General features: G+C 36.7%; 1 protein-coding gene across 2 annotated transcripts in view; it reads left to right on the forward strand.

Moving 5' to 3' along the window:
* The first annotated feature begins 607 nt into the window (after window positions 1–607).
* Window positions 608–12,899, forward strand: part of LOC124364236 (venom dipeptidyl peptidase 4-like) — a 59,335-nt gene continuing 47,043 nt past the window's right edge. The window contains exon 1 of one of the 2 annotated variants that reach the window (XM_046819561.1): window positions 608–859. In XM_046819561.1, coding sequence (XP_046675517.1) covers window positions 709–859 — 151 coding nt within the window. In that variant the 5' untranslated portion in view covers window positions 608–708. The remainder of the gene's footprint in view (window positions 860–12,899) is intronic. The other variant, XM_046819562.1, reaches the window with a different exon arrangement.

A 12,899-nucleotide genomic window follows, 5' to 3' on the forward strand; every position in this document is an offset into this window, starting at 1 on the left:
TGGAATATATGATATCACTGAGTGGAAAACGCACCTTATATACCTATACGTCATCTACCTAGGAGGTGGCCAAAATCGTGATTCGTCGGTTAAAAGTGACCAACCAGAGTTTCAGGATTTCCCGCTTTTCAATTGACAATGACTTAACCGCTTTAATTACGATCTTTGTGAATGCGGGGACATATTAGAAAAGACCCCACCTTTCTCTAAAGTAAAAGTAAACTTTTTAGTTGCTGTCCTGTATAATAAAAATCCTTAGAATTATTCAAAAAATTTAAGTAACAATTTAGAAACATGTATCCTTTGAAAGATGGGTGACGATTTTAACTTTGATACTTAACCCTCTGTTCAGTAATTTCTTGATAACTCGAACGATATTCACACTGAAAAACGAGATTAGATTTCAAGGGCCACACAACACTTTCTCTTGCACTATGGTTGGGGGTGAAAGTGATAGAATAAATAGTCAGAAAGCCGGTTCCAATTGTTACTTCAAACCAGCGAGTTCGACAAGCCGATATTGGGGTTAGGTAACAGCTGACTGCTGCAACGAGCGTTGCGTCAGCGCTCAGCTGACTGTAGCGCCGTGGCGGGAACGACCAAACCAACCAGCTGCTGTCAGTTCTGTGCGAGTCAGTTAACCAGTGCGCGCCACTGAAGTTATACCACTGCTTGTGTCACACAGTGTTGTCAGCGTACTGCAATGTTATGGCGGTTAAAACCGTATTGTGTTTTTGTACGTTCCTCGTTATCTCTTCAATCGTGACTGCCCGTTCCGAGAAGAAGTACCCTATCAGTTTCGAAGACGCTTTGCTCCATCCTTTTTCTCCAGAAACTTTCAATGGAACCTGGATTTCAAGTTAGTTTATTCACACAGTCTTATTAAAGAGCTAAGTTTTTTCTAAAAAAAAAGAATGCTGTAAATACTATATTTTATTTGGACCAAATTGTATATAGAAACTATATCAAAAACTGATTTGAAATTAAATATATAATAATTTTACGATCGTTGGAAACATGAAAAGTGCTACTTTAAATACCATCAAAACAAAAACCTCTGAGTTTTTTTTTTTAAATTTTTATAAACTTCTGCCTGATTTTAAAAATGCAGTTTTTGCCCTAATTTGTATCTGCATTAATATGTTTTTATTTTCTACATATATATTAGTAACATGCCTAATTTGTAAAACAACGTAAAATTTATTTGTAGGCCGTAGTTTCTCTGGTGAATGAAGTTGTCGATGTTTTCAAACAGTGGTATTTTAAATCACCGGAACCAGGGAGTTTGTTCCGGAAACGGGACAAAGTGCATTCATTCATAGCTGGAGTTGATGATTTTGCACCACATCCGGCACCATTACAAGATAGGTTTTAGCGTTTTGTACTATTTTGTGTAATCAAACTGATGAGAGTTTTGAATTTGCGTAATGAAACTGATGTTCTTATAATACTTGTGATAGTTTGATTACAGTTGTCCGCTCAATATCTGGGTTGAAATTCAGAAGCTACTAAATTTTAATAGTTTTTAATTTAATTTATCTGCTAACAAATTGGTTTGGGTGGACCAGGATAAAATATGGCTACCGATTCGTTTTTACAATTTTCAATTAAATACACCAACTGATCACTTTCTTGTTGGATGTAAGTATGTGTTTTGCTAGACCTTTAAATTTTTTTATTAATCTTTTCCTTTCCTGATACCTTTTTCAGATAATATTTTAACGTTTCAAATTAAATTTGACAATTGTCAAGCAGTTTATATTATTATCAGTTTATTGGTTATAATGAGTATACAGAAGTAAAAAACATTAAATCGAAAGAGCATCTGTAGCATAGGCTACTAAATCGATACATGAATAATTATCTTATTTCATCTTAATGTTTCACATGTTCAAGAAAAGTATGATGGATAGTTTGTCATCGGAATTAAGAGGTAGAACAATAAAAGATCTGAAATTTAAGAAAAGGCTTTAAAAATAATATTTTTAGTAATTTCAGCCACTTTTATTTATTTTATCCTCGCCAAAAATACAAGAACACGGAAAAATAAGAATAACGTATAATATACCAGTATTTAGGTAGCACGGGCCTGGTAAAACACAAATATGAGAGGGTTAATTTCAATGGTACTATATAATATACTGGTCGAAAATTGTTTTCATGACACAGATAGATTTTCTACAAGTAAAATGAAGTAGTTAAATGTAGGTGTTTTTACTTCACCGCAGTACTTTACAGTAATTTATCTAATCGCACACAGTCACTTAATAATTAATTACCTCGACACATTAACTATGATAACGCTTTGATAACACGGGTGGCTTAACTTCCACAATATTTAGACCCTTCCTCGATAGACGCACGAATGTTTTGGCACCAGTCTTGCATTAACTATGATAACGCTTTGATAACACTGGTGGCTTAACTTCCACAATATTTAATCACCAGACCCTTCTTCGATAGACGCATGAATGTTTTTGGCACCAGTCTTACATTAACTGTGATAACGTTTTGCTAACACGGGTGGCTTAACTTCCACAACATTTAATCACCAGACCCTTCTTCGATAGACGCACGAATGTTTTTGGCGCCAGTCTTACATTAACTGTGATAACGTTTTGCTAACACGGGTAGCTTAACTTCCACAATGTTTCCAAATCACCAGACCCTTCTTCGATAGACGCACGAATGTTTTTGGCGCCAGTCTTACATTAACTGTGATAACGTTTTGCTAACACGGGTGGCTTAACTTCCACAATATTTAATCACCAAATCCTTCCTCGATAGCCGCACGATTGTATTTGGCACCAGTCTTACATTAACTGAGGTAACGCGTTGTTATCACTGGTGGCTTAACTTCCACAATATTTAATCACCACACCCTTCATCGATAGACGCACGATTGTTTTTGGTAATCTTCTGTGATAAGGATAGGTGGGTAAGGTCGGTGGGATCAGGAATATTTAAGTCTCGTCTGCCCAGTTATTACAAAGTAGGATTATCCTGTGCGACATGTTGCGTAACAGGCGTCGATGAAGTTTTAGCCAAAATTTCAAATTTATTTTGTTCTTGAGATGTCCTGAGTACAAATAGACAGACACTCAAAAAATATATTTTTATAGACAGCAGAGAAATTGAAGGCCCATTGAGTGATAGGCTTCAGTAACGCTCAGCCATAGCCCATTTTGAACATGCACCATTCTTATCTATGTAAAAATTGAAGTTACATGCATAGTTTAAAGTCTACAGAAAAAAATCTTTCTCGAGATAATTTGCGGACCGTGAGCCTACCCAACGCCTAGCACAATCTCATCGAGAGATAATCTCATCAAAAAACATGACGTTGTACATATGCAGAAATAAGGTTATGTGCAAAATTTCATTTCCATTTTGGAAAACACAGGAAAAAGAGGAATTGTGCCAGAATCCTTAGTGATACACAAAATAAACAAAATTTCAAGATTATAGCTCAGTTTATTAAAGAAATTTCGCCCTGAGCTATAGCTTTGATTGTATTAGTTATGAATAAGATAGTCATTCATACTGACGAGGTGTGTGTGGTTATAATTTCAGTTAGTTCTGAGTTTTACGCTAGAGATGCGCCTCGTACGGTAATTTTGATTGTCACCGTTCAAATGTCTTGTTTCCTAACCTCAAAATCCTAAGATGGCAGTGAGAACTCACTTCATGTGACTCAATTTATTGCAATGGATAAGTTATCTCTTGTATAACTAATACATAGAGTGACATGTCCTATTTTCGAACTCGATGTTCCATGAATAAAAATGAAGCTTCTAGCTATGTCTTTAGGATACTTCGTTCTCGAGAAGACAGACAGAAAGGTAGAAATGAAGTTTCTCCATCCCCTAGAGTGACATGCTTCGCTAACCCTAGCCAACACAAATGGCCAGAGCGTTCCGTTCTTGTCGTAATGTTTATAAACATCCACTAATAAAGTAAGGTAGAGTATTTTGGCCACTAATCAGTTGTTTCGTATTTCGAATTGGCTATTTTATAACCTGAATGTTAAAGCACGAAGGAACTAGTCCTACAATGTAAACATACTTATTTTGTTACTAAATTTATTTTTATATGCATTTTTAATGATTCATGAATAATTCCGAACCAAAAATGCGAAAGAAAGCCAATACAGAAAGAATAGATATAAGGGTAATGTTGAACTGGCAGCCATCTTGGTGTTAATCTCGTAAGAATGATGATAAATATCAAAAACGTGTATGCCCTTATTTTAGTAGTAACATTACTAATGTAGTAATTTTAGTAAGATATATCGTAATTAATAGATATTAATTAGTTAATAATATTAATTAATAGATATATAGTAAGGAAATAGTAATTTAGTAATTCTAGATCATTAAAAAACTTTATTGATGCCATCCCATTATTTTTGGGGTTTTTAATCATTTGTATTGGTTTATAGAGAAATAATAGTTTTGTACTTAATCATTTAAGTATTTAAAAAGTACAAACTTTACAAGATTATCTAAAAATCGTTTGGATGCGTACATCGCGACAAAAAGGAACTCTATTTTTTTTTTTAAATTAGACACGTTTTCCTTAATTCTACGGACAAAAGTAATGAAGTAAAGGTTTTTAGGGTACTTCCTTAGGGGATGAAACTCAACATTCCACTACTTTAGACTCCCAAGTAAACGTATCTTTAGTGTTTCCCCATTACAAAAACGTTAACGCAGAAATACGCCCTTGTGTTTAGTCGTATAATTCTGAAAGATCTCTTATTTTATCCAAATGCTTTTTAGTTGTTTCGATATTTTATGTGTTATTTTTTTAAATCTCAAAGTTTCTCGTAGTTATCCTTTAAATATTCAAAAAAATACATTTTATAACAAACTAAAAAGGTTTTGGATGCGCATTAAATAATATTTGATTTCCCAATAACGCTACGATTAAAAGTAAGGGCATACAAATGCATAAGGTTTTAACATTGTTCTCATCGAGGAAAACTCAAGCCCATTCTACTACATTCGGCTCTTAAAAGCGTTTCAACCATAAGCTCACTATCATCCACAGAAGATATCCACAGTTCAGCGAATTCAGAGCATCTATCAATATCCCCAATCCGTGGAGTGTGTCAGGCGAATAACAATAAACCACAAAATATCTGTTTATCTCATTCGTGCGGTTTTAATTATGTCTAATTAAGTTTGACACACTCTGTGGTGTATGAAGACTAGTTGTTAACTCGAAGTAAACCATCCATATACAGGGTGTCCCGTAAGTAGGAGATTATTCCAAAGGTAAAAACAAACAAAATACAAGTCATGTGAACATATGGTCTGTCTCACTCAGTTTTCAGTTTGTCTGCCTGTATGTGATTTTTACAAAAAAAACTTAGTATCTCAGAAGTAACTTCAGTTTAAATATCTCAAAAAGCGTGAATTTTAGCCAACACCTGTAAAACACAAAAATGTTTAAGAATTTACTCGTAAAATTTATGGTATAATGATTTTAAGACTGAATAACTATTAACGGAGAAATTTACATTTTTATAATAAAAAACTTTGAAAACTAAAAGATTTTAAATAACCGCCATTTAAAAAATAAATGTTGTACAAAAATGAAATTTCTGAGAAATATGTAAACTGTTAAAAACCAATATTCATAAACAAATTAATGATTTTACTTTAAGCTGTTTTGTAAAATCATAGACAGATAGACAGAAAAGCAGCGATATAGAGCATATACTTAGTACATGACATTTTGTTTCTGATTTACCTTTGAAATAGAATGCTAAAGTTTGGCTGCCTACTTATGGGACACCCTGTATAATAAACCATCGATAGTAAACTCAACGCAAAAAAAACCATCCATATCTGCCTATCCCATAACGGTATACAACTGCTTGAATAAACCTTAAAGTTCAATTAAACTACGGAAAGAGCCAATAGAAACTACCTGGTCTGCATTACATCCTTAGTTAATAGCTATCGATATGTCTCACGCATCAGCTTATGCTACAATGGATTGGTCATATATGACATTTTCTGTCCTTACATCGCAATTCAGTAGTTATTGCAATCGGTGCAATCAAAAGCAGTTCGACGACCCAAAATAACTTAAGATGGCGCAATCGGTGTTCGGTTGAAATAATTGTTTTAAATTCAAACAAAGGTAGAAGTACTCCGCAGCACGATATGTCGTGTCAGGGATCGCTAGGGTTGCATAAAGAGTTCAAATCCATAGCTCATGAGATGTCCTGCGCACACAAAGACAGGCATACAAGAAGAGGTTGACACAAAAATGACGCACAATAGAAACTCAAATGAAGATTCGTAAAAGATTTAAAGTTCACAAATGAAATTTTTCTGGACACACTTTCCTCGTCATTATACTTTCAGACATTTCTCTAAATTGTGTTTCTTATAAATTCGGTCTAAATAATACAAGTCTGCACACCAAATCAGTATAAAATGGTGTTGTATGAGTTAGTTAGGATACACGTGTAACATGTTTAGATCTCTTATAGTTGTATTGAGTTTGCTACAAATTGATTTATTCTGCTATTTTTCTCGTTGCCATCATTGTTACCCAGATGATCAATTTAAAAACATTCGCTAACGCTCAGAAAAGTCCTATGGAATGACATATATCGTTATCGAAATCAGTGTTCCTCATATAGAAATGAAGCTTCATGCACAATTTTAGGTCTATAGGTCAGTTAGTTTTCTTGTTACTGTATTGTGCGGACAGACAGACAGACAGCAATGACATTTTTACTGTCCTACGAAAGATAGACTTCGCTAAAGCTCAGCCAAAAATAGTAACCATGACTGTCTAAAATAGCTTATTTGGGTCAAGAAAAATCTAAACGGATTTCCTGGTATTACAAAAGGAATTGAAGGCATTTTTTTCGACATCTACATAACATACACTTTTTAGTACGACTCTAGCCTACGCACAGGCTGCTTGCCCATGTAGGCTAATTTCCATTTTAGAATATATGTTAATATGTAATAAATAGTTTACTTAAATTATATAAGTAATATTTATCCAACTACTCTACTTAAAATTAAATTGTTTTATTTTATCGCCACTTAGTAAGTATAGTAAAAGGGTAATTTACTATTTATCAAATGTAAATAAATCTAATATCTATGTGTATATGTTTTTGGAAATAAAAAAATGTTTCTATTCTATTCTATTTACCTTAGTAACCTATTTACAGATATTGTGCATTGAGGCCTGCAGAAAAACGGCTAAATGATTATGTACATAATATTTATGGAAGCTGTGTGAGGGGAGTGACAACATTTTATTCGTAAAAACGCAATTTCATGAAGGAATATTTGATCTAAAAACCATGTGATTTCCTTAAGTTGCATTTCATAAAAATGTCATAGCCGTAGGCGTCTTTAACACGCCATAAATTGTAGTAAGCCATTGAAATAACCTATAATTCACAAATACACATGACATTTACTAAACTAATATACGAGATATGCGGAAAAAACGACATTCTTATCTTCAGCCTTGGGCCTGATTACAAAATTGTCGAAATTGCCTCATCAAAATGCCTATAAATCCTTGTAGTGTTTTCAAAAACACGTTATAATGTGTTTGTGTCTTTAGAGAAATCTTGAAGAAAAATGATTCTGATTAACAAAGAATTAACCCAACGAAATACGGTTGCACTGCCTTAAAGTAATGAGGCATACACGGCATATTGTGTTTGTTAAGATTGGCATGTTAAGTGGCAATGTTGCAAGGTGAAATAAACGTGAATACATTGTTCATTGTAATAAACTCACGACCGCTCTGTGTATAGCACGATATCATGCCCATTAGAAGGTCGCCAGTCTTTTTTGTTCTCTTAGGACACGAAGCTTATAAACTGCACCTAGTCCTTTAAGGACCTTTGTGCTGCTTCCGGAGTGACAGGATATTCAGGATGGATAAGGTTGGGGGTAGGGCTCACCTACTATCGAGATCCGCGAGGAAGAACTTTAGGCACTAATCTGAAGTCATGTCCTTTCGAAAGAAGGGTAGGTCAGCTCTGAACCCTCTCCAGTCAAAGCACCCAGGGGGTGGCACACCCATTATCTTGAGGCTAGCAAGAACCTTTGACACTTAGGGAACGAACTTCACCAACTCCAACAGTTACCTTCCGAAGAAGACTAGACCTATCGAATTATCCTTGCACCCCAGAATCTTGACATTTGCGGTCAGTGATGTGCCGCTCCTAGACATCCATAAGGTTGCCCAGATTTAAGTGACACATCGGTTTTTGCTGTGTCCAGTATTTGGACATCCAACCCGGTCCGACGGACCAGACCTTACCAGGCTTGCTACAACCGCACAATGTTTTGACGCACAATGTTCACTCAATGTACGCTATCAAACCCGGTCAGACAAACCAGACCGTACCAGGCTTGCTATAACCGCACAATGTTCAGTCAATGTACGTTATCGAACCTGGTCTGACAAACAAGACCGTACCAGGCTTGCTATAACCGCACAATGTTCAGTCAATGTACGTTATCGAACCTGGTCTGACAAACAAGACCGTACCAGGCTTGCTATAACCGCACAATGTTCAGTCAATGTACGTTATCGAACCTGGTCTGACAAACAAGACCGTACCAGGCTTGCTATAACCGCACAATGTTCAGTCAATGTACGTTATCGAACCTGGTCTGACAAACAAGACCGTACCAGGCTTGCTATAACCGCACAATGTTCAGTCAATGTACGTTATCGAACCTGGTCTGACAAACAAGACCGTACCAGGCTTGCTATAACCGCACAATGTTCAGTCAATGTACGTTATCGAACCTGGTCTGACAAACAAGACCGTACCAGGCTTGCTATAACCGCACAATGTTCAGTCAATGTACGTTATCGAACCTGGTCTGACAAACAAGACCGTACCAGGCTTGCTATAACCGCACAATGTTCAGTCAATGTACGTTATCGAACCCGGTCTGACAAACCAGACCGTACCAGGCTTGCTATAACCGCACAATGTTCAGTCAATGTACGTTATCGAACCTGGTCTGACAAACAAGACCGTACCAGGCTTGCTATAACCGCACAATGTTCAGTCAATGTACGTTATCGAACCTGGTCTGACAAACAAGACCGTACCAGGCTTGCTATAACCGCACAATGTTCAGTCAATGTACGTTATCGAACCTGGTCTGACAAACAAAACCGTACCAGGCTTGCTATAACCGCACAATGTTCAGTCAATGTACGTTATCGAACCTGGTCTGACAAACAAGACCGTACCAGGCTTGCTAAACAGCACAATGTTCGGACAATGTTATTTATACGCTGTCCAACCCGGTCCGACGAACCAGACCGTACCAGGCTTGCTAAAATCGCACAATGTTCGGTCAATGTACGTTATTTGTACTATATCCAACCCGGTCCGACGAACCAGACCGTACCAGGCTTGCTATAACCGCACAATGTTCAGTCAATGTACGTTATCGAACCTGGTCTGACAAACAAGACCGTACCAGGCTTGCTAAAACAGCACAATGTTCAGTCAATGTACGTTATCGAACCCGGTCTGACAAACAAGACCGTACCAGGCTTGCTATAACCGCACAATGTTCGGTCAATGTTATTTGTACGTTATCCGAACCTGGTCTGACAAACAAGACCGTACCAGGCTTGCTATAACCGCACAATGTTCAGTCAATGTACGTTATCGAACCTGGTCTGACAAACAAGACCGTACCAGGCTTGCTATAACCGCACAATGTTCAGTCAATGTACGTTATCGAACCTGGTCTGACCCCGTCCGACAAAACCAGACCGTACCAGGCTTGCTATAACCGCACAATGTTCAGTCAATGTCACTATATCCAACCCGGTCCGACGAACCAGACCATACCAGGCTTGCTATAACCGCACAATGTTCAGTCAATGTACGTTATCGAACCTGGTCTGACAAACAAGACCGTACCAGGCTTGCTAAACAGCACAATGTTCGGACAATGTTATTTATACGCTGTCCAACCCGGTCCGACGTACCAGACCGTATAAGGCTTGCAAAAACAGCAAAATGTTCGGTCAATGTACGTTATCGAACCTGGTCTGACAAACAAGACCGTACCAGACTTGCTAAAACAGCACAATGTTCGGTCAATGTTATTTGTACGCTATCCAACCCGGTCCAACGAACCAGACCGTACCAGACTTGCTAAAACAGCACAATGTTCGGTCAATGTTATTTGTACGCTATCCAACCCGGTCCAACGAACCAGACCGTACCAGGTTTGCTAAAATCGCACAGTGTTCGGTCAATGTTATTTGTACTATATCCAACCCGGTCCGACGGACCAGACCGCACCAGGTTTGCTAAAACCGCACACTGTTCGGTCAATGTTATTTGTACTATATCCAACCCGGTCCGACGAACCAGACCGTACCAGGCTTGCTAAAACAGCACAATGTTCGGTCAATGTTATTTGTACGCTATCCAACCCGGTCCAACGAACCAGACCGTACCAGGCTTGCTAAAACCGCACAATGTTCGGTCAATGTTATTTGTACGCTATCCAACCCGGTCCGACCAACCAGACCGTACCAGGTTTGCTAAAACCGCACAATGTTGGGTCAATGTTTATTTGAACGCTATCCAACCCGTTTCGACGAACCAGACCATACCAGGCTTGTTACAACCGCACAATATTCGGTCAATGTTATTTGGACGCTATCCAACCCGGTCGGCTGCACATTACTCCATCTAGGTCAGATGGTTGGACTTTGGTTTGATAGTGTCTGGTGACGAGAGAACCTACCGTACTGAGTTGGCAAAACCTCTGGTTTACCATCTCGGCCGTAAACACAAACCAGTGCACAGTGTTGCCGCATGTCTGTTTTCTTGGCAACAACATCTATACCCGTACTTATGTTTTAGTACATGATGTTTTTGTGTTATATCATATGAATTTTTCACTCAAAACGTAAATAAACGTTCTGATTTTCTGTATAAAATCTACCTAAAACAGACCAAATGAACTGAACGTGTTGTTCGAACAAAGATTCTGTACCGTGTGATCGAGCCGAGTAATACTCGTCTGTTCTTCACAGCTCAAAGAGGGGTTTTCCGCAGGAACTGGTTTGATTCTATCATTTAGAAGATAATGAGCGAAAATAGGAAAACGCGTTTTATATAACTCGAAGACTAACCATTAAAGATGAGCAACTAGGAAGTTAATTCCCACAATTTTGCGGCGCGCATCGTTTCCTCTTTTGTTATCAGTTGTTGAATCACTGATATCTCGTATGGTAGGAGTCGCATGAATATTACTGATAACACAATTAGTCACCGTGATTTTATAATAGACAATGGTGTTTGTCAAAGTAAACTGCTTTGATTTGTGACACTGCTTTGACACTAGTTGTGATTATGAAAATATCATTTAACCCATTTAATAAAATTAAGTGTTCAATCCAACGATTTACTGTTTGTGTTAAGAAGATATATGATTTTGTTTAAAACTTACTGTATGTGTTTCGTTTTGAATGCAATCGACATAATGCGTGACTTTCGTTATCACAGAAATTAATGGAGGTAACTGTTTAATGCGTATGTAGCTAATGCATAGAGTAATTTTATTTAAAGAGTATGCATTTTATTGCATAGAGGTATAAATACAGTGTTAAGTAATTTTTGTCGTTAATATTTTATTAATAATTTTTAACGCTTTGCCACGACATTGGGTGTTAATGATTGATTTATTGATGCTACAAAACAGAAAATTCTAATTACATTGCAGCATTTTACATATTATAATTATTACAACAATTTATTAAAATCGTACACTATTAGCTTACACAGAAATAGCATGTAACAAATAGCTTTTGTAGATCTATTGACAAAGAAATTTAAAAACAACATAAAATGAATGTTTTGATAAAGAAGTAAAAGTAAATGAACATTTACTTAAAACAGAGTAAATCACTTGCACTGTGTTACATACTCTACAATAAATAAAATGAAACAAATTAAAAGTAGAAAAATAAGAGAAAGGGAAATAAGAGAGTCTGATTCCTTCTCATTCTCTTCTTTTTTATTTTCTTTTTACGTATATTATTTTTGTACTCACCTGACGAAAAGGGTATATTTATATCCTCGAAACGTTGTGTTATAAAGTTTGTAACATATAACGATGCCAAATGTCCGATAAATGTCCGAAATCCAATTATCATTTCAAACCTTCCGTCGTTAATAACAAAATTGAAACAAAGTAGTACAGTGTGTCGTTATGTATTTCATTATAACGCTTTTAAAAACGGGTTTTCCTTAATTTTTTAAAAAGTTATAATAAATAAAAGCCGCATATAAGAGATATCACAATTCTATCCTTTAAACACGATGTTTAACAGGATGATTAACATCTATTGTAGTTAAACTAAGTCAACATGTCATCAAAATACTGGAATCGTTTCTAATTATTTCATAAGTCCAAAAATTACTGCCTGAAGTATTTAACGATCTATTCCTGGAATTTCAGACAAATTTTAGCTGCAAGAATAATAATGTTTTAAAGGTCACAGACCTTGGCAAAACTGATTGCCAAGGTGAGGTGTGCCTCACGATTGTGGATGCGATGCACGCCACTTGGTTCTCAGACTTAGCTCCTGTTCTGTTGGTAATACTGTCCAATGCCGACTATTCGGAAGCGGATAGATAGCGCAAAATTAGCCAAGTACGTTTCGGATAAACATAACCTCAAAAATCCTGAGAGGAACTGTTTGAAACTGATTCACGATTGGCTTCTGTAGATCAATAAAATTTCTTTTCACCAATCAAATGTCACAGCTTCTAAGTGAGTAAGATATTCAGCCCTGACACATATATCCAGACCTGCTAAAGTGACCTTTAAACCGTCTAAGCTCCT

Source organism: Homalodisca vitripennis, chromosome 6, assembly GCF_021130785.1.
Source record: "Homalodisca vitripennis isolate AUS2020 chromosome 6, UT_GWSS_2.1, whole genome shotgun sequence".
Taxonomy (NCBI): Eukaryota; Metazoa; Arthropoda; class Insecta; order Hemiptera; family Cicadellidae; genus Homalodisca; species Homalodisca vitripennis.